The sequence below is a fragment of the Sardina pilchardus genome, chromosome 7 (assembly GCF_963854185.1).
Source record: "Sardina pilchardus chromosome 7, fSarPil1.1, whole genome shotgun sequence".
In the NCBI taxonomy this organism is placed as follows: Eukaryota; Metazoa; Chordata; class Actinopteri; order Clupeiformes; family Clupeidae; genus Sardina; species Sardina pilchardus.
The window spans coordinates 8762186-8787233 of record NC_085000.1 but is presented as its reverse complement, the minus strand read 5'-3'; the positions used below and the strand labels follow the sequence as shown (position 1 = coordinate 8787233).

The following is a 25048-nucleotide window of genomic DNA, read 5'->3' as shown; positions in this document are numbered from 1 at the left end:
ATGGATGACGTGTATGAGATATATGATGATTGCCAAGTCCTGCAAACACTAAATGTGCCCTGGTTTCTCGATCCCCATGGCATGAGGATGGCACGCATTTCTATCGCAGAAAAGAAAACAGATAAAGAAGATGTGCACAATTACCATCATGCTTTAGCCAAGCTTATTGGATATGACTTGAATTCTACCGCAGGGAGCAGGCTGAGTGAACTGAGCTTTACCCGCAGAAAGTTTGCTGCCCCCCGCAGAGAGGAATTGAAAAGCCGTGACCCAAAAGCTTACGCCACTGAACCATGGACCACAACCACACCCCTTCAGAAAGACCTCCAAGAGTGGCATGAGCGCAAACTTCCAATTGCCGTCTATTTCAATAACAAAGGCTTTTGTATGAACATAGACATTGAAATTTCTCCAGATCATCTTCTGAAGGTACTTCTGGAAACGGTGTCTAAAATGGACCCCTCTATTGAATGGTCCACGTCTGATCCAGTTCTGAAGGTCTGTGGAAGGGAGGAGTTCTTAGTTGGAAATATCCCCTTGTATAACTTCCTTTGGGTTAGGAGCTGTCTGAAGAGGTGTAAAGACCTTCATTTGACAATCACTGATGTCGCTTTGCTTCCAGAGGATAAGGTGAGAAGTGAGACCTTGCCCCTAGTGGACAACCTCACTAGCCTCTCAAGCTTTCACGAGGACCTTGCTCTTGGTGGGAAAGAGATCGATGAAATACTCATGATCTCCCTGTGGGACTGTGAGAGAAAGTTTCGGGTGAAACTTTTGGGGTTTGACATTCCCGAACGCCCAGCCAAATTGCCCCAAATCATTTGTGTTGAGGCTTCCATCATCTATGGCAACAAGGTAGTGTCCGCTGTCTGCTCCACTGCTAAACCCTTCACGGATGAGGTTCTGTGGAACACATGGCTTGAGTTTGACATCCTCCTGAAGAACATCCCTCGTGGCTCAAAGCTCGGATTTACCATTAACACCTTTGACAACTCCACAGCAAAGGAATCCAAATCACCTACTAGTGGAGGCAAGGAGCCAGACTTCCAGAGGTGTAAAGGAAATGTGCTGTATTTTGTGAATCTTCAGCTCATCGACCACAGATCTGTGCTCAGCCAGGGGCCTCACACTCTTCACATGTGGCCGTTTCCTGAGCGAGAGGAGGAGGCATTCACTTTCGAGGCTGACAAGCTCTCCACGGCAACCAATCCCGACGTGGCCACGTCCATGGCCATCACCTTCCTCCTGGACCGTTACAGTTTTCCCGTGGTCATCCCGCACAGCAGAGGAGTCCCCAACACTCTTTCTCCTCCCAGTGTTTTGTCGCCGTCATCTAATTCCAGCCTACCACCCTCTCTCCTTGCCTCAAACCCGACATCGCCTTCAAAGTCGGATGTACCTGGAAGTGGATCACCAACATCATCGCCTTCCGCCCAAAGAGATCGTCTGAGGAGGTTTCGGGAGGAAAGTATCCGCTACACCTCCAACCTGCCTCAGTTCCTGCAGAGCATTGACTGGTTAAAGCCTGACGCCGTGCAGGACATCCACTGGCTGCTGGGTCACTGGGAGCCGCATGACCTGGAGCTGCCAGTGGCTCTGGAGCTTCTGAGCGTTGGCTTTGCTGATGAAAAGGTCAGAAGCCTGGCTGTCCATCGGCTGGAGCTGCTGTCCAATGAAGAAGTACTGAGGTACCTTCTGCAGCTGGTTCAGGTTAGTTATCAATACAGTACGTGCAGGTCTGTGATATTGCAGCTGTCACTGACATTTATGCTTCACAACAAATGGATGTTGACTTAAAGATGGGGACATAGCAGGCCATTCAAGAAAACAAGCTCTTTTTGTTCATCTTAATTTATTCTGCATGCTTTGTTGCAGGGCTTTGACATGTTTTTTGCTTTTTTAGACCCTCAAGGTTGAGCCCTATCATGACAGCTGTCTGGCTAGATTCCTCATCCGAAGATCACTCAGAGTAAGCATATCAATTAAAGTGGGATTTGAAGATTGGGGTGCATGATACTGCATAGGGATAATGTGTAGTACGCTGGTCATTATTGGGAAAATAAGTACCGACAGGGCAAACCGGACAAATGCTACTAGCGTCCAGCAAGGCAACCATAGGCTTGGTAGCGGAATACTAGCAGAAATCCAAACATTCTTGATATGCATTAATGTAGAAGTCTTTGTAAATTATGAATTCACCATTTACTAATAAATAACTAAGGCTTCCTGTAGTTATTATAAAGTGTTAGAAACTGACATAAGAACATCCATAAAAGCAGACCAGCATGAGGATATGACATACAAACACAGACCACTCTCATTCTATGGGTTTTCTTCTCCTCAGAGCAAGAGAATTGGTCACTTTTTCTTTTGGTTTTTGCGGAGTGAGGTGGCGGGATGTCCATTCTTTCGTGAACGCATGGCAGTGATTCTGGAGGCTTACTTAATGGGCTGTGGTCAATCCATGCTGTCGAGTTTCCAACAACAAGTTCAGGTGGTGGACAACTTGCATGATGTTGCAAGTGCAGTAAAGAGGTTATATCCGGACAAAAGTGATCTCCCTCCAACAGGTAAAGATCATCGTCTTCAACTGTCTTTATTTTTGGAGTATGGGCAACAAGACCTGTTGTCACTCATAGACGGAAAAATCAAATCTAAACAAGTATTATTAATCTTATATCATGATAAAAAAAAAAAGCCATGAGGAGTAGACTATTTACAATGGCAAAGTTAAAGGTCTAGGGGAAGCTCTAGAGTCACCAAAAATACCAAAAATAGTATCCCTTTAACCCTTGTAAGGTCAGGTGTTCATATTTTTGTTACTGAGCACTTCCTTATAGCACTTCCTTGAGTAGACAATAGCGTTAGCCTTACGGGCTGGGCACTGGTCGTAGACTGCTGTGATGGTACTGCTCCAGACTTCAACTGAACTCGACAAAGTTAATTAAGACACTTTCTTCCAAATGTGATGAACAGGGAACTAATTTCGAATTATGTTTTGGCATTGATCCAAAAAACAAATTGAAGCCAATTCTTGGGCAAATGTTCATTGTTGTTATTCTACTTGGCAACACATAATAAAAAACATGCACTCCGACGTGTTTTGGCTGAAAGCCTTCGTCAGGGAGTACACAGCCTGACGAGGACTCTCAGCCGAAACGTGTCGGAGTGCGTGTTCTTTATTAGGCCCTATATATTTTTTTAATTATGTGTTGCCAAGTAGAATAAAGTTTTAACTTTAAATTTAAACTTTCTACTAGATGAGTGCCTTGGTATCTTTCAATTTTTTTGTTGCATGTGGTAGAATTGGCCTATAACAATCACTTCTCTGTTTTAATGAAGGGAGGGTTTCTTTTTTTCTCCCTGTTGCTTTCACTTGTCTTTTCTAAAACGGGTTATCATAATAGTGATATGGTCCTCTACTTGTCTGAAAAGGGAGATTGTAATTATAATTGTATCGACTAATGCGCACAGAAGTTTGTGTACATTTCTGGGCTGAAACCAAGCTCTTATTCAGTATGTATGTCTTTAAAGGTGCTATCTGGAGTTCTGTAGGCTTCCAGTTCTCTTGATGTAGTCACACGGCACACTTTCATTGACTTGTATTGTATTTGTATTGTATCACATGGTCATCACAAGTGATATTACAGGAGAGCCAGGTTGCTACCTGGTTTGCATGCTAACATTTGTGAATGTCACATTATGTCAAAGTGTTTGTTTCTTCACATTCTATTGAAATTGTTTTAAATAAAATAAACCCCACATAGCACCTTAATTTTGGACAGTGTGGAAATAGGAAAGACAAATATTATTTTCCATTCATGTTGTCATTTCATACATGTTGTAATTTCACCCCTGAAGCTGCACAGAAGCTTCAGGACTTGCTGCAGAGCTGCCACTTCCCATCGGACTTCCAGGTGCCCTTTGATCCACGCATCAGAGCTGGACAAATTCAGGTCCAAACTGTTTCACTCCTTAACAACATTGAACATGTTTTACTGTGTTTTAAATGTTTTACTGAGGCAGGAAGATTTTGTTTAATGTTTTTATTTTTAAAGGCCAGCTATTTCATGGATCCAGGATACTATGCAACCTAATAAAGTTCCCTTGACCTTTGGAATTAAAATAGCCCCACATCATCACATACCCTTCACCATACCTAGGGATTGGCATGATGTTTTTTCCAGCCTATTCGCCTGTTTGATGCTCATTTGAGCTTACAAATCAAACCAGCTAATAGTCTAACTGGAAACAACAACAAGAACAAACATGCCAATCTCTAGGTATGGTGAAGGGTATGTGGTGAAACTTATCAGGATGCATATCCTGGATCCATGAAATAGCTGGCCTTTAAAAGTAACGTATAATAAAAAAAAAAACTTCCTGCCTCTATGGAAATTTAACATAGGTAAAATACTTATGACCCCTGTATTTTAAGGAAGATAATGTATACATTTACGATACATTCTTCATTCACAAAGAAAATGAATGCCCTTAAAGGCTGTATTTCTATTTTTTTTTTAATTAAGGCATTAAGATCAATTTCCAAAAGATGATTTTATATTCTTCTTTTTAGTCAACTTTAGCATGGGTCCAAACACATACAGTATTTTCCCCACTGTGTGTAATTACGTGAATATGTGTAAATGTATATCCTTGCTGAAACCAGTTGAAGCTGGATAGGCCTTTAAATAATCAATGATCTCTTAAAATAACCTCACCATTTATCATTCAATATAGTTAAACAGGTGCAAAATAATGGCTTCCAAGAAGAAGCCTTTATGGCTTGAATTCTCATGTGTTGATTCACAAGCCACTACTGGTACTTCTGTGGAAATAATATTCAAAGAAGGTGATGACCTCCGACAGGATATGCTAGTTATTCAGGTAAGGACACCTGAAGGATAAAAGACACCCTGGTGTTAAGAATCAAAGCAAACATGGACTGACTCACAATGGTGGGTTCAGGATTCAAACCCAGGCGTACTAATTGTCAGACATTACCACTGTTCCATCGCACCCATATTCTATTAACAGCTTAATACAGGTCTTGTGCTTTTACACAATTGACCAGGTACACGATCAGACGTACCTGATTTATTGTGCTAAAGCTCAGACTGATTGGTCTGCAATTTCTGTGCAAGTGTTTTTAGGTATGTGTGTAGGTAAGCTTTGTTCTAAGCATTTGTATATTGCATTTTGTAAAAAAGAAAATTGTAATGCAAACATTATGGCAAATGCAAAGCACACACACACACACACACACACACACACACACACACACGTGTGTGTGTGTGTGTGTGTGTGTGTGTGTGTGTGTGTGTGAGAGGATATACTGTATCTGATTTCTAATAGCTGATTTTTATTTCAGACATTGAAAGTTATGGATTCAATATGGCAGGAAAGATCCTTAAACCTCAACCTGGTGCCTTATGGTTGCATATCCACTGGGCACAACATAGGTACAGGACTTGAAAATGATAGTATTTCGATAATGTGTATCCAGCCACACTACCATATTGAAATAACAACTTTGAAACTGTTAGAAAGTTAACACCCAATTTTACTTGATTGAACACTCCACATTGTTGAAAAAAAGCAACACTACTACACCAACACTATACAACAATTAAAGAGGACATAGAATGGATGAATTGCACAACCTCCCCTAATTCATGAAAACCAAGACAAAAATGGTTTCCATTCTATGTCTCCTTTAAGGTGTTGTATTCACACTACACTAGCGTTGGTGTTACAACTATGTTAAGAATAACACTTTCTTTAACACCAGCCAGTGTGAAGACAACATAACTCTGGGTTTAAATGACTAATAGTAGCACTACTGGGTGTAAATACAAATAACACTAACTAGAAATATAGCTATAGGCACAGGCAGACTTGAATCAAGTTGTAGAAGCATCTCAAAGACAATTAATAGAAGCAGGATGCACCAGAGCTCAATTGCAAGTGTCATAACAAAGGGTCTGAATACTTTAGTCTTAATAAATTCACAACACACTTCAAACACCTGCTTTTTTGTTGGAGTATTGTGTAGATTGATGAGGAAAATACAGTAATTTATTCCATTTTAAGATGAGTCTGAAACATCTCAAAAGGGTCTGTATAGCTGTACCACTGCCTTTACAAGCCTCTTACACCATGACACAATGCAGAGACTGGTGTCTAATTGCTTGTGTCTACTCCTCTTTATGTTGCCTGTGCCTTAGGAATGATAGAGATAGTCAGAGATGCTGTCACCATTGCGGCTGTGCAAAGGAGCAAAGGAGGCACGAGAGGAGCGTTCAGAAACGATGCTCTGTTCGAATGGCTGAAGGACAAGTGTCCACTTCAGGGAATAGTGAGATATGGGTTTCATTTTGTCCTTTTCCGTGCTATTCTTTTTTTCCTTTTGGAATCAGAATCAAAATATATCAATTTTTCATTCATTGTTTTTTTCATGAGCATGTCCACAGGTCTAAAAACATACATTGATTCCCATTTTTATTACTATTATTATTATTATTATTTTTTAGAGAGAGTTGAAGAGTACTGTTGTGTTTTCTGTGGAATTATATAATTTGTAAAGTTGTTCTTTCTTATTTTCATATACTTAACTTAACTACAAATGCACTTATGGAAAGAAACCGAGAGAAACAGAGGTGTAGCAGCCTAATAGCGTAGTGTCTCTTTAAGAGTCGAGTGTGCCGGGAGTCATGTGACCAGCATTGAGTGTGTTAAAAGGAAGCGCGAGATTCATTTAGTTTGTAATGAATTTCAACCCGGTGTGCAGCCACTTGGTAAGCTCTCTCTATCTCAAATGTTTCTTGTCTGCCTTTATGTTGTGCGCTTCATGTTGTCTGCTGTCGCTATGCTATGTTTGCTGTGTTGCGTCCATTGTATTTTAGAGAAAAGCTGTGCTCCGGTAGATGTAAAGTTAAGCAGTTCAGTTAACTCATTATAATGCTATGTTCCAGAGTTATACATTGATGCGGTGGCAAGCTGTAGGACATAACATTCAGACTTGACATTTCATGTGTACTTTCCTTAGATTTGTAAATGTTTGTAGTATGAATTGCGGGCTGGTATTTCACTTCCTGGTTTGCCGCGGGGCATTTTGGGAGCTGTAGTTCAGCTGTAGTTACCTGCTTATACTAATGATTGCCAGTATTTGCATAGCAGTTTGGTTGACTTGAATATGGTGCATAGCCTAATGTTTGAAGTGTGAAGCGTGCATTCAAATGATTATTATTATTTAGTATTGTATATTTGTACTTTGATTAATGTATATGATTTGTGTTAATCTATTATGAGTTATGCATATTTGATGGTATTTGATATGGGTAAATGTTATTTATTGTTGCTTATTGTTAATGGGCTATTTAGACAGAATTGAGGGGCTGTGTTTAAACTATGCACATGAAATTTGAAACATTGCATTCCTCATTCATTTCAGGTTTATTACCTGACCGATTCTGACTGACTGACTGTTGGCTGCATTTAAAGAAAAATAAACAAACAAATGTGGAATACCGAGTAATATCCTCTTTGTGCACTGGGTTGCCCTTTCCGTGGGGAGAAAACGGAACAGTAATAAACCAACGGTTCGAGCGCATCAAGCTAAGTCTGCTCGCCCTATCAGCGTTGACCAGTGAAGAAGCACCAAGAGAAGAGGAATAGGCCGAATAGACCCCTCTATGTAACGGCGCTTTGGTCAGTGCAGGGAAAGAAAGGAAGATGGATTCAAGCGAATTAGCTGCTCTAAAAGGAAAGCGCTCAAAAGCACAAGCCTCTTTCAGCAAGAAAGCCAATAAGCTGTCCCTCACTGTAGACCTCCTAGAGAAAAAGGTGCTTATCGACGAGATCAGAGCACTTGCTGTGGACTTGGAAGGGTGCACGATGCTGGTCTCGAATATGTTGATGCTCTTGGAGAAGTGGAAAGTGAGAAAGAAAAAGAACAAGCAGGAAAAGAAGCGGCTCACGTAAAGGAGAAAACGGTGACCTTCCTTGTCACCTATACAGAAGCACTCGAGCTCGTTAGGGAGACGTTATGGTCCAAATTCGCCTACGGTGACTTTAAATTGTACGCCGACGGTGCAGAGGAGAAATGTACTGAAGTGGAGGGTACTGATGTGAAGAAGTTGCCACAAGAAGACTTTGAAGTCCTGAGAGAGAGCCTGGTGGAGAGAATCAGAATGCTTCAGCAGAAGGTGCTTGAATGGGAAGGTCTTCTCTCTGGAGCCAAGACAACAGCGTACAAGCAGCAGCTATACAAGCTGGGCAACAGACTGCATGACTGGGTGCGGAGCTGGCAAAAGTTGAGGCGGACTGGAGAGCTTAACATAAGTGATGGAGAGCTGAGCGACTCTGGCGAGGAGCCCCGAATCCCCAATGGAGTACCTGTACCTGCAGCACCTGTACCGGTAGCCCCTGCATTTCCATACGCACCTCCACAAAACATCCCTGACCTGCATCCTGGCTTCAGACCACAGATCAACCTTGAAAGAACACGCCTGCCTATGTTCTCGGGAGACATGACTGACTACTACCGGTGGAAAGCTGAGTGGGAAGAGCTGGAACAACTGGGAAACCCACAGAGGACAGCTGGTGTTACAAGGTTCCACCTCCTGGCAAGTCTCAGCGACAGGGTGAAGAAAGACTTGGTTCTCTCCAGCTGTGCTTCGGCGGATGAAATGTTCAGGCGCCTCGACAACCGCTTCGGGAACAAGGCGAAAATTGTCCTGAAGATATCTGAAGAGGTTCAGGCCCTACCCCCCGTAAAGAGGGACAACCCTAGGAAAGCAATTGAGCTGATTCAAGCCGTGGAGCGTGCCCTTAGTAACCTTGTGATCCTGGGAGAAGAGGAGGTCATAAAGAACCGCTGGGTAGCGCAGTCCCTTGAAAGCAAACTACCAAGCTCTCTGAAGGAGAAATGGATTGCGCACAAGACTGAGCCTGTGAATGGGTTTGCTCCACATAACCACTTTGACTGCCTACTGTGTTTCCTGAAGAAGCAGGAGGTAATCCTGGAGGAGCTGGACCAGCTGGAGCCAAGTCCAAGAGAGGGAAGCGCCTCAGTGAAAGGCCTGACAGACAGGCCAGAAAGAGGAGTCAGAAAAGCATTCTCCAAAGCTACCTCAGGCCAAAGAGAGTCTCCGTTGAAACCACGCTTGGGCTCGTGCACTGCCTGTGCTGATGAGACACACACTGGTAGGCTGTTTGCCTGCAAAGCCTTCAGGGAGATGGATCTCCAGAGGAGAAAGGCCCATCTGAAGACCCATGGGATATGCAATCGGTGTCTGTGCTTGCACCTAAAGGATGGCCGTTGTAACCAGAAGTTTCTCTGCAGTAAATTGGACTGCCGCAAAGAAGAGTCTCACCACTATCTTCTCTGTCCCAAGTCCATCGCTCAAGAGAAAGATGCTGGCAGCGAGATGCAAGGTACCAAAAGGATGGAGAGAAAAGGCCTTGGGCTGACCAGCAAGCAAGAAGAGCTCCTGGCGAAAGTCACTCCAGAGCTAAGAGCAGAATTCAGGAAGGCATTCACCAACAAAGCCTCAACCACAATCTGCACTGCTGGAGGTGGACTGAAAGAGTACCCAGTTGTAATGATGTTGCTAGAAGTGACCACTAACTTAGGCCAGCTGATAGGCACCCTTATTGACCTTGCCTCTGACACCAACTATATAACAAACAACGCTGCCCAGCGACTTGGACTGATTGGTGAGAGCATCAAGTTAATCGTCCATGGGATAGGAGGGATGACAACAACAGTTCCAACCAAGAGGTACTCCCTACGGCTAAGAGTGAAGACCACCAAGGGGACTGTGATGGAACACAAACTACTCTGCTACGGCCTGGAGAGTATTGCAGAGATAAGTCAGCATGTCACTCCGCAGCAACTGCAAAAGATCTTTCCTGACGTCGCTGCAGAGGAGCTGGTCCGCCCTGAGAACATCGATCTTCTGATCAGCCACAGGGAAGGTCGTCTAGTTCCACAGCCGTTCAAGTTGGAGGGAGATCTAGTCCTCTGGGATGGCCCATTGGGCAAAACTGTTGCTGGTACTCACCCTGATCTCTTTGAAGTGGTCGACCTAACGCTGCACCAGTCTGAGACTCACTTTGCAAGGTCAATGAGAACATCCTCAAGGGTGTACAAGGAGGTCGTTGTGGCAACTGAAGACCTGAGTGATGACCCAACGAGGATGGAAGAAGTGACCCTCAGCAGCACCTCTGCCACAAGTAAGGAGGTGTTTGAGTGGTTCAAGTGGGATAGTATCGGAGCAGCGTGTGATCCGAAATGCGGAAGCTGTAAGTGAAGCAAATGTCCTCCAGGAGGCAAAGAGATGACCCTTGGAGAAGAAAGGGACTTAGAAAAAATAAAGGACTGCCTCTCTTATGTGTTAGCAGACAAACACAGCGACACCCCACACTGGGACGCGGCCTACCCATGGAAAGTAAGCCCAGCGATTCTGCCAGATAACCGCCGAGCAGTGGAAGCCACCTTCAAGAACACAGAGGCTCGGTTGGCAAGAGAGCCTGTGTGGAAAGCAGCATATGGAGAGCAGATCCACGAGATGGTATCAAGAGGAGCAGCCATCAAGCTCACAAAGGAAGAGATTGAGGGCTGGAACGGTCCAATCTGGTACATCAGCCATCTTGTTGCCCCAAATCCTCATTCCAGCTCAACGCCAGTGAGGATAGTCTGGAATAGTAGCCAGGAGTTTAAGGGATTGAGCCTGAATAACCTCCTGCACAAAGGCCCAGATGTCCTCAACCCAATCCGAGGTGTTCTGTTGAGATTCAGGAGCAGATTGTATGCTGCTCTTGGTGATGTGAAGAAAATGTATAATTCAGTGTGGCTGAAGGACGAAGAGGTCCACCTCCATCGATTCCTCTGGAGGGATAACCCCGAAGATGATATTGGTGTGTTTGCTGTCGTCAGGGTCAACATTGGTGACAAGCCTGCCGGATGCATTGCTCAGATCGCCATGAGAGAAACGGCAAACCTACCTCAGTTCACGTCCATGGTTGAAGAGCGTCGGATCCTTACAGAAGACTGCTATGTGGACGACATCTTGACTTCGCATAATGACCTCCAAACTTTGTTTAGGATGACCAAAGAAGTGGAAAAGATCCTAAAAGCAGGCGGCTTCACCCTCAAGCCATGGGTCCTGACAGGCCAAAGTGGGAGGAGTGAGAAACCCACTGACTCCAGCAATATCAGGCTAACAGAGCCAAAGACCCTGATACTCCCCAACCAGATGCGGGACGAGGAGAATAAGGCGTTGGGATTAGGATATGAGCCCGAATCTGACAAACTCCGTGTGCTGACGTCAGTGAACTTTTCAAGGAGGCGAGGAAAGATGAGGACTGGTCTGGATCTTCGAGAGGATGAGATCAGAGGCAGCACTCCCGACCCTCTCACCCGACGCATGCTGCTGAGTCAGATTGCAGGGTTCTATGACCCCATCGGCCTGGCTTCACCTGCCAAGCAACGTGGAGTGATGCTCATCAGACAGTCCTTTCAGGAAGCAGGAAGAGACCATCTCACCAAGGACACCTGGGACAATCCTCTTTCACCACGTCTTCGAGAGGCTGCAATAACACTCTTTGAGCAGTATGTGAGGCTTGGCCAGCTCCGATTCGACAGGAGTCTCACACCCCATGGAGCCATAGGTCACCCAATGGGGATTACGTTTTCTGATGGTAGTGAAGCTTCCTACGGAGCCATTCTTTACCTACGGTGGGAGACAGAAGATGGAGTCGTAGTGAAGCTGGTCGAATCAAAGGCCAAGCTCACTCCCCTAGACCAGAAAGGTGATGTCATTAAAGCAGAGCTATGCGGGGCTGTCTTTGCATGCCGCCTGAAGACCTACTTCGAGAAGCACTGCTACATCCAGGTCGATCGGTGGATCCATTTTGTCGATAGTCAGACAATCCTGGGAGCCATACAGAAGGATAGCTATGGCTATCAGACATTTTTTGCAAACCGGATCGGAGAAATCCAAAAGGCTGGATCAGTAGATAGCTGGAGGTGGGTCGAAGGAAGACAGAACATCGCCGACATCATCACAAGTGGGGCATCCCCTGAGGAGCTTGGTGAAGGATCTGTCTGGCAAGAAGGCCCACAATTTTTAAAGCTGCCTGAATCAGATTGGCCTGTGAAGACTGCCAGAGAGATCAACCCCTCTGTGACTGAAGAGATCGGTGGACTTCGGAGGAAGGCGTTCTCAGCGCTGGTCAAAGTAGAAGCCCAGCCCAGGAAATGGTTAGGCTCAATCAGTGTTGCGCTTGTGCACCTTGTGGATCCCCAAGGGTTTAGCTCACTGGCACGGTTGTGTGGGACTATTGCCTGGATGAGACGAGCAGTAGGAATCTGGCTGGGCAACAGCCAGGCCCCAGTTCAGTCAAAGTGGGAGGCAAGACCATACCTGTCTGTGGAAGAAAGAGCAACAGCTTTCAAAGATCTAGGTCTTGCAGCTCAAGATGGTGTTGAGTTCCGTGACACAACCCTGGATCGCCTGGTTGTTCAGAAGGAAGAAAAGACAGGACTATTGCTTTGCGGAGGAAGAATCCAAAGCTGGAATAAGGACAGAGTGGCTGTACCGTTAATCCCATGCCAGTCGTGGCTCGCAACCCTACTGGCCAGGGAGGCACATGAAGAAAACCATGAAGGTGTCGCTTCTACTCTTCTACGGACAAGAAAGAAAGCCTGGATCATGCAGGGACGAAGAACGATTAAGAAGGTACTGAACAACTGTGTCACCTGCAGAAAGCAAAGAGCCAAGATGTGCCAGCAAGTAATGAGTGATCTCCCTCAAGAGCGTACTAAAAGAGCAAGCCCATTTGAGTATACCACCCTTGACCTTTTTGGCCCCTTCGAGGTGAAAGACTCTGTTAAACGAAGGACAAGCAAGAAGGTCTGGGGCATTGTTTTCTGTTGTATGGCCTCGAGAGCCATCCATGCGGATCTCACCGATGACCAGTCATCAGAAAGCTTCCTCCAAGCATACTCCCGATTTGTTGCTCTGAGGGGGCATCCAAGGAAACTATGGTCCGACAGAGGTACCAACTTTGTTGGTGCCAAGCCGGCTATGCATGAGTTGCATAAACATCTGGCTTGCCTGCAGGCTGTGTCCATAGAAGATGTAGCTGCTAAGAATGGGACTGAGTGGAAGTGGGATTTTCACCCTGCAGATGCACCCCACAGGAATGGAGCGGCAGAAGCTGCTGTGAAGCTTTTGAAGAGGGCGCTCATGAGCCTTGGAGGAGCTACAGGGTCTCTCACATGGGGAGAGCTCCAAACTCTGTTCTATCAGGCGGCCAACCTGACAAATGAACGCCCAATCGATGCCAGAGCTCAAGAACAGGAGGATTCGGTTGAGTATTTAACACCCAACTCCCTCATACTGGGTCGAGCATCGCTTGGAGGAGACACCAGCGGGCTTGACCTAGAGACCCATTCCTGGCGTCGTCTAAGGGCTATTCAAATTGGAGTGGACCAGTTCTGGGCAAAGTGGAGGGAACTAGCTGGCCCAAATCTGTTCATTCGACACAAGTGGCACCGGACAGAGAGGAACGTCAAAGCCGGCGACCTTGTCTGGATTGCTGACCCAAATGCTTTGAGAGGTCAGTTTCGTCTGGGCCGAATTCTGACCGTTTATCCTGACAGCAAAGGGATTGTCAGGGATGCTGACATTGCAACGTGTGCTGGCCTTCCTGTTTCCCTGGCAGGTGGCCAGAAGAAGAGGAGTTCTTCAATGCCCATGACTGTAATCAGAAGAGACGTGAGAAGACTGGTGGTCCTTCTCCCAGTGGAGGACAAACTTCATCCACCAGCCGCCATGAAACCCGCCTCTTCCTGAACCCCTCTCCCCCTGGCCCAAACCCCTGTCACCCTGTCACCGCCCTGACCCCTACTGGCTGGTTGGTGCAAGCCTAGCGCTGCCACAATGCCTATCACATTGCACATACATGAAGAAGCAAGAGCATACACATCCCATACCTCACATACCTGGGCAGTACACCACACACCTGCCACAGGGATGTGATTGACTTGGACATTGGACTAAGATGCTCTTTCATCAGAAACTTACAAAGAAAAAAAAAAAAAAAAAGGCTGTCACTAAGAGGGGTCTAGAATGAGTTTGGTAAGTTCCCTGGATCATGAGATCAGGAACTTAAGTGGGAGGTGTTGTGTTTTCTGTGGAATTATATAATTTGTAAAGTTGTTCTTTCTTATTTTCATATACTTAACTTAACTACAAATGCACTTATGGAAAGAAACCGAGAGAAACAGAGGTGTAGCAGCCTAATATGCCTTTATGTTGTGCGCTTCATGTTGTCTGCTGTCGCTATGCTATGTTTGCTGTGTTGCGTCCATTGTATTTTTGAGAAAAGCTGTGCTCCGGTAGATGTAAAGTTAAGCAGTTCAGTTAACTCATTATAATGCTATGTTCCAGAGTTATACATTGATGCGGTGGCAAGCTGTAGGACATAACATTCAGACTTGACATTTCATGTGTACTTTCCTTAGATTTGTAAATGTTTGTAGTATGAATTGCGGGCTGGTATTTCACTTCCTGGTTTGCCGCGGGGCATTTTGGGAGCTGTAGTTCAGCTGTAGTTACCTGCAGTTACCTGCTTATACTAATGATTGCCAGTATTTGCATAGCAGTTTGGTTGACTTGAATATGGTGCATAGCCTAATGTTTGAAGTGTGAAGCGTGCATTCAAATGATTATTATTATTTAGTATTGTATATTTGTACTTTGACTAATGTATATGATTTGTGTTATTCTATTATGAGTTATGCATATTTGATGGTATTTGATATGGGTAAATGTTATTTATTGTTGCTTATTGTTAATGGGCTATTTAGACAGAATTGAGGGGCTGTGTTTAAACTATGCACATGAAATTTGAAACATTGCATTCCTCATTCATTTCAGGTTTATTACCTGACCGATTCTGACTGACTGACTGTTGGCTGCATTTAAAGAAAAATAAACAAACAAATGTGGAATACCGAGTAATATCCTCTTTGTGCACTGGGTTGCCCTTTCCGTGGGGAGAAAACGGAACAAGTACTGTTAAAAGTTAATGCTGTCTACTTTTCTCTGATTGGTCTTCAGCACTACCAAGCGATGGAGAGGTTTGTCAACTCATGTGCAGGGTATTGTGTGGCCACGTATGTGCTAGGAATTGGAGATCGCCACAATGATAACATCATGATCACTGATAAAGGTAAGGGGCTATAATTTGTCGCTTGTCGCACGATACTATTTTGAGAAAATCCACAATAAACAAACTTCCGGGTTATATCATGCATATCATGACCAATGGCACTTCTGTCATTGTCTGAGCAGCCCCTTAGGTGTTTATCGACCTAGCAGCTTTCCTCGGATAGGAAGCTGCTCCTCCTTCCAACCTCGCTCTGAAATCGAAACGGAAAAGAGCTGCTTTGCTACAGGAATTAAGAGATCTTTTGCTACAGACTGCTGTCGGTGCATTCCCTCTATATTATATCAGAGCTACTGTATGTTCATACTTTGTTATAAAAGACACATATTTAGTTTGTTTATTATTGCACGTCTCAATTGTAGGGGGACCCCAATAAGAGCAAATCTGGTTAAGGGCCTTAAACTTTGTTAGCAATAGCCTAGACTTGAGAGATGCAAGTCAGCACATCAGCTTGCCACCCCAGTTGCAGACAGTAAAAGTCCTGCCATATATTCTTTCTACCTGTGCACTTACGTAACAGGTAACACTTTATTTTAAGACACTTTTCAAAGGGTTGGTATGAATGTTGAGTCATGTTTCATGAAACAGTCATGAATGCTTCATGTGCAGTTCATGACAGCTGTTATGAATGTGTTATGAACGAACCCGTCATGTAAAGTGTTACCAATCTTTGTAATGCAGAATATGCTCCCTATTCTAAAGTTGGGTCTTTGTTCACATTTAATTCACAATTAATTTGGCACCTATTAACCCCCATGTATGTGTGTCATGCTAAAGGAGAAATCCGGTGTGATTCAATCCCTAGCTCTGCTGTATGAGATCAAATTTTTTTTTTGAGTTTGAGACTTTTGATTTCTCAGGAGCCAAGAAAGTTAGACAGGGCAAAACCCAGAACGATCTGATTAAGGTCACTACCAAACTTTTCTCAATTGATTCTATAATGAATTATGAATTATGAAAGAATTATTTGAATTCCAAAGGCCAAGGGGACTTTATCAGGGTGCATAGTGTCCTGGATCCATGAAATAACTGGCCTTTAAAATGAAAATAAAAATCATCTATGGGAATTTAACATGGGCGTTCCAATACTGGAGCTCCCATATGAGCACCCATATGAGCACTTTGAGTGGGCGTGCTCACAGGTCTGTCTTTCACATAAGTAAAATAAATAAGAATAGGGAAATAACATTAGAATAGGGAACATATTCGGCTTAATTATGAGTTATTTGCACAGTATTAGCACTTGTGGTTTAGTGTTTACTTCCATTTGAATAGACCATCTTTGATAAGTATTATTATGGGTGAATAACTGTTCTTGTGGTACTACCACCTTCCAAGCCCCATACTGAGCATGCATATTTAGGTCATAATTCAAATAGGAAGGAGACTGGAGCACACTGATCTTACTTGCAGTCTTTATTGGTGCAAACAATAAACTGACGTTTCGACACCGTGTCTTTTTCAGAGTTCAGGCACAGTTTATAAGTTAGGACTTGATTGTGCAACCAGATACACATCAATTCACATCAATTAGAATCAATCAAACAATTAGCCACGTCTCTGTCAATTAGCCACACCCCAAGTAATAGAGCAGGTTCAAACAGGTTTTGCACATTTAAAGAGACAACAGGTCTTTTTTTTAAAACTAAAAACAAGTCACAGTCCAGAATTACAAGAGATAACAGTTAGTTAAAAAATCAAAAAAGACATCTGCTCCACACTTTGTATTTTCAAATATTCTCCCCTATCAGGAAAAGTTAAATCTATCATTCTAAAACACTGGAACATTTTGAAAAGTGATTCATCCCTAGTGGACATTAGTTCTACCCGTCCACTTGTCACTTTTAAACGTTCACGCAATTTGCGAGACAGACTGGTTCATTCAGAAACAAAGATTTCTAAAGAGAGCACTTGGTTACCTAGTCAACCAAAAGGTTTCTATCGGTGTGGCCATTGTTCTCAAAGCTCTAATTCTTCAGATATCAAAAATTACACGCATCCACGCACAGGCAAAAAGTATCCAATTAAGTATTTTATTAAAGAGGACATAGAATGGATGAATTGAGTATTGCACTGTGCTCTCTGATGTTAAAACAGTATATATTTAACTTTGATCTAAAAAAATAAACTCAATTGCAATTTTACAAGACTAATTAAAACCATATATTTAGGCTGGGTATTGAAATGGTCCGTTTGACTAAATGGCGCCCTCTTTGGCAACCCCAATTGAGCTTCAATGGCTTTGCGATGTCTGACATCACAAGCAAGCAGTTTTGCTGAGTCGCCCATTTTTTAGTGTCTATTTCTAAGTTCAAGATTTTCATATGAAGGAGGACACAACCATGCCTCATGTTCATGATAGCTCTTTGTTTATGCACAACCTCTCATAATTCATGAAAACCAAGAAGAAAATGATTTCCATTCTATGTCACCTTTAATTGCAATAGTACTCTTGTGATCTATATGCTGAAGTGCCCATGTGGTCTTGTTTATATTGGCCAAACTAAAAGAGCACTAAAAATCTGTATCTCAGAACATAAGACGGCAATAAGAAAACAAAATACGGATTATGCAATGGCTCGTCATTATGTAAAGGCTAATCATGGGTCCGTTGCTTCACTGAAGTTCTGGGGCATAGAGAAAATTCAGCCTCCTCGGGGTGGAAATGTGATTGATTTATTGCTTCGTAGAGAGGCCTTTTTGATCCATATGCTAAATACTGTGGAACCTTATGGAATAAATGAAGAATTAAGTTTGTCTAGCTATTTATGAATGTTTATTGGAAAATAACTCTTTCTGTAATGTATCTCTTGTAATTCTGGACTGTGACTTGTTTTTAGTTTTAAAAAAAGACCTTTTGTCTCTTTAAATGTGCAAAACCCGTTTGAACCTGCTCTATTACTTGGTGTGTGGCTAATTGACAGAGACGTGGCTGATTGTTTGATTAATTCTAATTGATGTGAATTGATGTGTATCTGGTTGAACAATCAAGTCCTAACTTATAAACTGTGCCTGAAACTCTGTTAACTATGACTCTGAAGAAGACACGGTAGTGTCAAAACGTCAGTTTATTGTTTGCACCAATAAAGACTGCAAGTAAGATCAGTGTGCTCCAGTCTCCTTCCTATTTGATTCTCCTGAAAGTCCTACTGAGAAGCACCTGAAACAGCAGACGATTTCGGATTGATGCGCAGAGTTCTTCATTTGAATTAGGTCATAATTCATATGCAACAACTTAGGCTACTCAATAACTAAGAATAAGGGGTAATTAGGAGCTTACGAAGAGGAAATTCTTAATTAAGGGTCTGGTAAGGGTAGAATAAGGTCTTGCAGAATAAGGTATTAATTAGTGATTCATAATGACTGCCAAATGGCTACTATGCTACTAATATACATGTTAGTAAGCAGCTAATTAATGGTGAATATGTGTGTCTTAATATAAAGTGTTACCAGTTGGATACTACTTTACTAAATAGTTGGATCAAATACTTGGCAGGACATTTTTGGACGAGCACTGCTGAGTTTTTTTCTCTGCTGTTTCATCTTCTCATCAGCAATATCCAAGCTCATGCTAGTTTGGTGCACGGGGGAGACGAGGAGCCTTGATTGATATGTGGGTCTCCAGGCAACTTGCGTAGTGTGCATATAGGGTGGTCCAACTCTGTGTGACATTTACAAGGATTTTTATCATGATTCATTTCAGCAAAATTGCTCATATTCATTCAACAGTAACTTTTCATTAAGATGATTTTGGCGAGACACTGAGTTTCATTTAAAAGAATATTAACACACAAAAATCTATCTGGTAACAGAAAATGATTGTCAGCATGGTAACTGTAGACAGTGATTGGACTGACTGCATAAATGAAGCACAAATATTAAGGCCTAATGTTCCTACAGTAATAAGAACTGTTTGAAACTGAATTGATAAAATTCCTATCCTTATTCTGATGACGTTTTTTTTTTCCTCACAGCAAAGTAGATTTACTGTATATATTTTTCATAGGCAATCTTTTCCATATCGATTTCGGCCACATTCTGGGCAACACAAAAAGCTTCATGGGGATGAACAGGGAACGGGTCCCCTTCGTCCTCACCCCAGATTTCCTCTATGTCATGGGCAGGGTCAAGGGTCGCTCCAGCCTGTACTTCCAGAGATTTCGGGTGAGTGTCGCCAAAGGTCTTATGGGTTCATTTTGTGATTTAAAAATGCCATTGGTCATGGAAGCATTTAAATCAAAAGCGGTGATATGAAAAACTGATAGCGTGACATTCTCCCACAATACTTTGGATCTGTTTGTGGCAAACATGTACTACATGCATCATTTTGAAGGCATGTTTAAGGTATACACACACACACACACACACACACACAACACCACCACCACCACAACACATACACACACCCACTCACTCCATGTGAATATGAATATGCGTCTCTCTTCAGGACATCTGTATCGAGGCCTACCTGTCCCTGCGCTCTCAGTCCAGGCTGCTGGTGACGCTCTTCTCCCTGATGCTGCTGACGGGGATCCCAGAGCTGAGCGCGGCGCAGGACATGCGCTACCTCCGCACTGCGCTGCAAGAGGAGCGCGGAGAGGAAGAGGCCCGAGGTCACTTCCTGCAGCAGATCAACATCTGCGAGCAGCTGGGCTGGACTGTTCAGGCCAATTGGTGGTTTCACATGGTCGCAGGGATTAAGTAATGAAACTGCACTAACTGAACTTTTTTTGCTATTGTTAAATAATTAAGATGACATCTTGGCCAGTTGTCAGAGGGATACTGTGTTGCTTGCTTTTTCCTACTATACGTCCCAGTAGTATATTTCAAGATGCAAATATCATGAGAGGTTAGATTTTTTGACCCTAGCAATTAAAACTATTAAATTGGGCGTCATAACTGATGACCGACTACAATTCTCTGAGCGTGTAGCCTCAGTGGCAAAATCATGTTGGTTTATCCTTTACAAAATTAAGAAGATCAGACCATATTTGACACAACTTCTTATACAAGCCATATGGTTCTTTCCAAACTGGACTACTGGAATTCATTATTAGCTGGCTTGCCTGTAGCACCGCATTATGTAATAACACCGCATTATGTAATAATGTAATAAATGTGCACGCCATTATGTAATAATTGCCTCATTTTGTAATAATCTGCCGCATTATGTAATAAACTTCTTGAACGCAATATGTAATACATTTTGCTGCATTATGTAATAAGTTATTACATATTGCGGTTGTTACTACATAATGTGGTTGTTGCGTTTTTTTTTTTTTGCCAAATGTAACAATTGGTGCATTATGTAGTAACCAACCAAAATGTACATTTTCATTGATTAAAAACAGCATGGTAGGCCTAATGTGTATTTTACTCAAAAATGATAAGTAAGGGGACAGTATGTCAACTACTGCTCAGCTTTCATTGTAACAATCCACCTTTTAACTTTGGTTGTGCTCATTTAAACGCACAAGGGGTTCTTTTCAATTAATATTTGCAGTCATATTAGTCATGAGATCAAGTTTGGAGGTAAGTGCTTCTGATAGTTAACCAATTTATAAAATTGTCAAGTAAATCTCTGTCTTTGCTCAAGCAGCAGCAAAGATAAGACATACAGCACCAAATGATTAAACATGGGCTGTTCACAAGATGGGTGTGCCATGCATTCTGTTTTCTGTTAACAGATATTATTATATTATTGGCTAAGTTAGCTGGTGTTGATATAGCCAACCATAAGCTAAGCTAACACATATTAACATATCCAAAGGAAAAAAGGGTTAGCAGAGGCACTCACTATAAAAAGCATATTTCTAAAAATCTCGGAGTGCCTCTGCTAACCCTTTTTTCCTTTGGACACATGCCCACCAAATTTTCATCAATGTTTGTGTCAACCACAACAGACAACAGGCTAGGTGGCGCTATAGAGTCCCTAAGCCACACCCTAGGCCAAAGCTCTCTGACTAGCTGCAGCAATAACACAAAAGCCTACCTAATTGTCGTGAATGTATGTGTCAACCATAATAGACAATGTGCTAGGTGGCGCTATAGAGTCGCTAAGCCACACCCTAGGCCAGAGCTCTGTTTCTGACTAGCGGCAGTAATAACACATAAGCTCACCAAAATTGATTCATTTTCGTGAATGTATACGTCAACCACAACAGGTAACACACTTGGTGGCGCTATAGAGTCCCTAAGCCACACCCTCGGCCTGAGCTCTGTCTCTGAATAGCTATAGCAAAACACATGCCCACCAAATTTGGTTCATTTTTCGTGAATGTACGTGTCAACCACAACAGACAATGCGCTAAGTGGCGCTATAGAGTCCCTAAGCCACACCCTAGGCCAGAGCCAAGAAGCTCAGTCCAGCCTGCACGAAAACCATGGCGGAAAGTCATTCGCAAGATCAGTGAAAAAGCGTGTAGCCTACGGTAGCCTACTGTTTGATAGGGTAAAGCGGTAACACTTTATATTAAGACACACATATTAACCATTAATTAGCTGCTTACTAACATGTATATTAGTAGCATACAAGCCATTTGGTAGTCATTATAAATCACTAATTAATACCTTATTCTGCAAGACCTTATTCTACCCTTACCAGACCCTTAATTTAGAATTTCCTCTTTGTAAGCTCCTAATTACCCCTTATTCATAGTTATTAAGTAAGTTGTTGCATATGAATTATGACCTAAATATGCATGGCTCAATATGGGGCTTGGGAGGTGGTAGTACCACAAGAACAGATATTCACATCTATTCAAATGGAAGAAAACACTAAACCACAAGTGCTAATAGTGTGCAAATAACTCATAATTAAGCCGAATATGTTCCCTATTCTAAAGTTATTTCCCTATTCTTATTTATTTTACTTATGTGAAAGACCTGTGAGCACGCCCACTCAAAGTGTTCATGCTCATTCAACATGCAGGTTGATGTTCAGGATGCGTTTAGAGCAGCGGTTCCCAAACTTTTTTCTCCTTGTACCACCTTCTACATCCTGACTCGGCTCGCGTACCCCCCACCATCCAACACATTTCTCTTTTTTTTTTAAGGTATTTTTTTGGGCTTTTATGCCTTTAATCAGATAGGACAGTGTAGGGTGATGGGAAGCGAGTGGGAGAGAGAGTAGGGTGGGATCCGGAAAGGACCACGGGTCGGGAATCGAACCCGGGTCGCCGGCGTGTGGTGCAGGTGCCCCAGCCAGTCGCGCCACGACTGGGGCCCATCCAACACATTTCTACAGGAGACAGCAGAGCAGGTGCTTGCTTTGTTCAAGTCATAGGTGAGAGAGATAAAGAGCAAAGTATTGGTGCATATGGTTTGAGAATAATTGAAGACGAAGCATCTCTCTGGGCCCAAGTGCAAGTACATGCTGGTGATGAGCCATGAAGAATTTGCTGAATGTGAAAGACAGACTCGTGAGCACGACCACACATGCTCATTCAACATGCAGGTTAATGTTCAGGACACATTTAGAGAGGAAGCAAAACGAGTGTGGTGTGAAAGAAGACACAGCTGTCACAGGTCTCTTCTTTTTTTACCTTGTTCGTCATTTTCATATACTTCTTCAGGCGTATCCACACCTGTGACAGCAGTGTCTTCTTTCTCTAAATGCATCCTGAACATTAAAGGGATAATCCGGAGTGAAATGCACTTTAGATAAATTTTTCGGACTATTGGGAGTACATACGTTGAGTTGACACCAAAATCATGTCATTCGGATGTATTTTGAGAAAGTTCGAGTTCACCGTTTTTAGCCAAAACTCGTTAGCCTGTAAGTGACCGGGGCAGGTCCTTTCGCCACTACAAAACGCTATTTTTATACCTCTTCTACTGTTCCAAACAACACTACACTTACGTGGTAGTGAGTAGAGGGTCCCTAAAGCCAAACCGAAGTATCCCCACGTCTTTATGTGGTCGGATAGAGAGTCCAGAATGAATTTAATCGAGTCAGTACCTTTCCGGAAATGTTAGTACAGTGTTGTGGAAGCGTTGCGCAGCTGCCGCAGCGACATTTCCGGAAGGTACTGACTCGATTAAATTCATTCTGGACTCTCTATCCGACCACATAAAGACGTGGGGATACTTCGGTTTGGCTTTAGAGACCCTCTACTCACTACCACGTAAGTGTAGTGTTGTTTGGAACAGTAGAAGAGGTATAAAAATAGCGTTTTGTAGTGGCGAAAGGACCTGCCCCGGTCACTTACAGGCTAACGAGTTTTGGCTAAAAACGGTGAACTCGAACTTTCTCAAAATACATCCGAATTACATGATTTTGGTGTCAACTCAACGTATGTACTCCCAATAGTCCGAAAAATTGATCTAAAGTGCATTTCACTCCGGATTATCCCTTTAACCTGCATGTTGAATGAGCATGAACACTTTGAGCGGTCATGCTCACAAGTCTGTCTTTCTCATAAGTAGGGCCTAAACTCTCACCTATGACCTTTGAACAAAGCAAGCACCTGCTGTCTTCTGTAGAATGAATCTATGTGGATCTATGATGGCAATATTGGTTGAAAGGAACATTTTGTGCAGAAATGAATGTTGATTAAAATATTTTTAAATAACTTTATTCTATTTTACTATTACTGTTTACTATTATATGCTATTTATTATTACTAAATTCAGTGGACAATTGGTGGGGAAGATCAGTTACAATACAGTCTCAAAACAAGAATCTGTTTCTTCACAGACCCATTCTCACAGGCAGTTTATTTGATAAAATTATGTTTTTATTGCAATTCTGTTATATTTATATACATCAACTAACATAAATATGACCATAATTTACGCCGCATCTAACTTTACTCCTGAAAGGAATATAATATTCATTAATGAAATGTCACCCAAACATAAAGGGGCAATCCATACCCTTTATTTCTGAAAAATGCAAAATAGCTCATTAACTATGCGCGATATTAGAATAAAATGTATAGCCTAGTTACTATTAAACACTATATTCCTATGATATGTACTACTTTTGCATGGTCATTTGTTATAATTGATATCATTTTAATATTATTTGGGCCTAACGCCATTTACTGATCTACTTACAGCCATATTATCAATATGTTTCTTTATTATGCATTATATACGCTCATGTATTAAAATATGCAAATTATCTCATTAACTATATGCGCAATATAAAAATGTCCCAAGCAGAAATGGATTCTATGCAAAAAAACATTATAGAAGAATCAATTGAGAAAAGTTTGGTAGTGACCTTAATCAGGTCGTTCTGGGTTTTGCCCTGTCTAACTTTCTTGGCTCCTGAGTAATCAAAAGTCTCAAAAAAATGTTTGACCTCATACAGCAGAGCTAAGGATTGAATCACACCAGATTTCTCCTTTAGCATGACACATACATGGAGGTTAATAAGTGCCAAATTAATTGTGAATTAAATGTGAACAAAGACCCAACTTTAGAATAGGGAGCATATTCTACATTACAAAGACTTAATTATGAGTTGTTTGTAGACTATTAGCACTTGTGGTTTAGTGTTTACTTCCACTTGATTAGACCATCTTTGATAAGTATTATTATGGGTGAATATCTGTTCTTGTGGTACTACCACCTTCCAAGCCCCATACTGAGCCATGCATTTTTAGGTCATAATTCATATGCAACAACTTACTTAATAACTATGAATAAGGGGTAATTAGGAGCTTACATAGGGGGAATTCTTAATTAAGGGTAGAATAAGGTCTTGCAGAATAAGGTATTAATTAGTGACTTACAATGACTACCAAATGGCTACTATGCTACTAATATACATGTTAGTAAGCAGCGAATTAATGGT

At 42.4% G+C, this 25048-nt stretch overlaps 1 protein-coding gene across 1 annotated transcript; it reads left to right on the top strand.

Moving 5' to 3' along the window:
* On the top strand, positions 1-20508 carry si:rp71-17i16.5 (phosphatidylinositol 4,5-bisphosphate 3-kinase catalytic subunit gamma isoform). The gene is made up of 10 exons (XM_062540193.1): positions 1-1710; positions 1904-1969; positions 2345-2570; positions 3862-3956; positions 4741-4887; positions 5372-5462; positions 6228-6358; positions 15135-15246; positions 19250-19407; positions 19691-20508. Exons 1-10 carry the CDS (start codon positions 1-3, stop codon positions 19946-19948), a joined length of 2994 nt encoding a protein of 997 aa, XP_062396177.1. The 3' UTR covers positions 19949-20508.
* The last annotated feature ends 4540 nt before the right edge of the window (positions 20509-25048 follow it).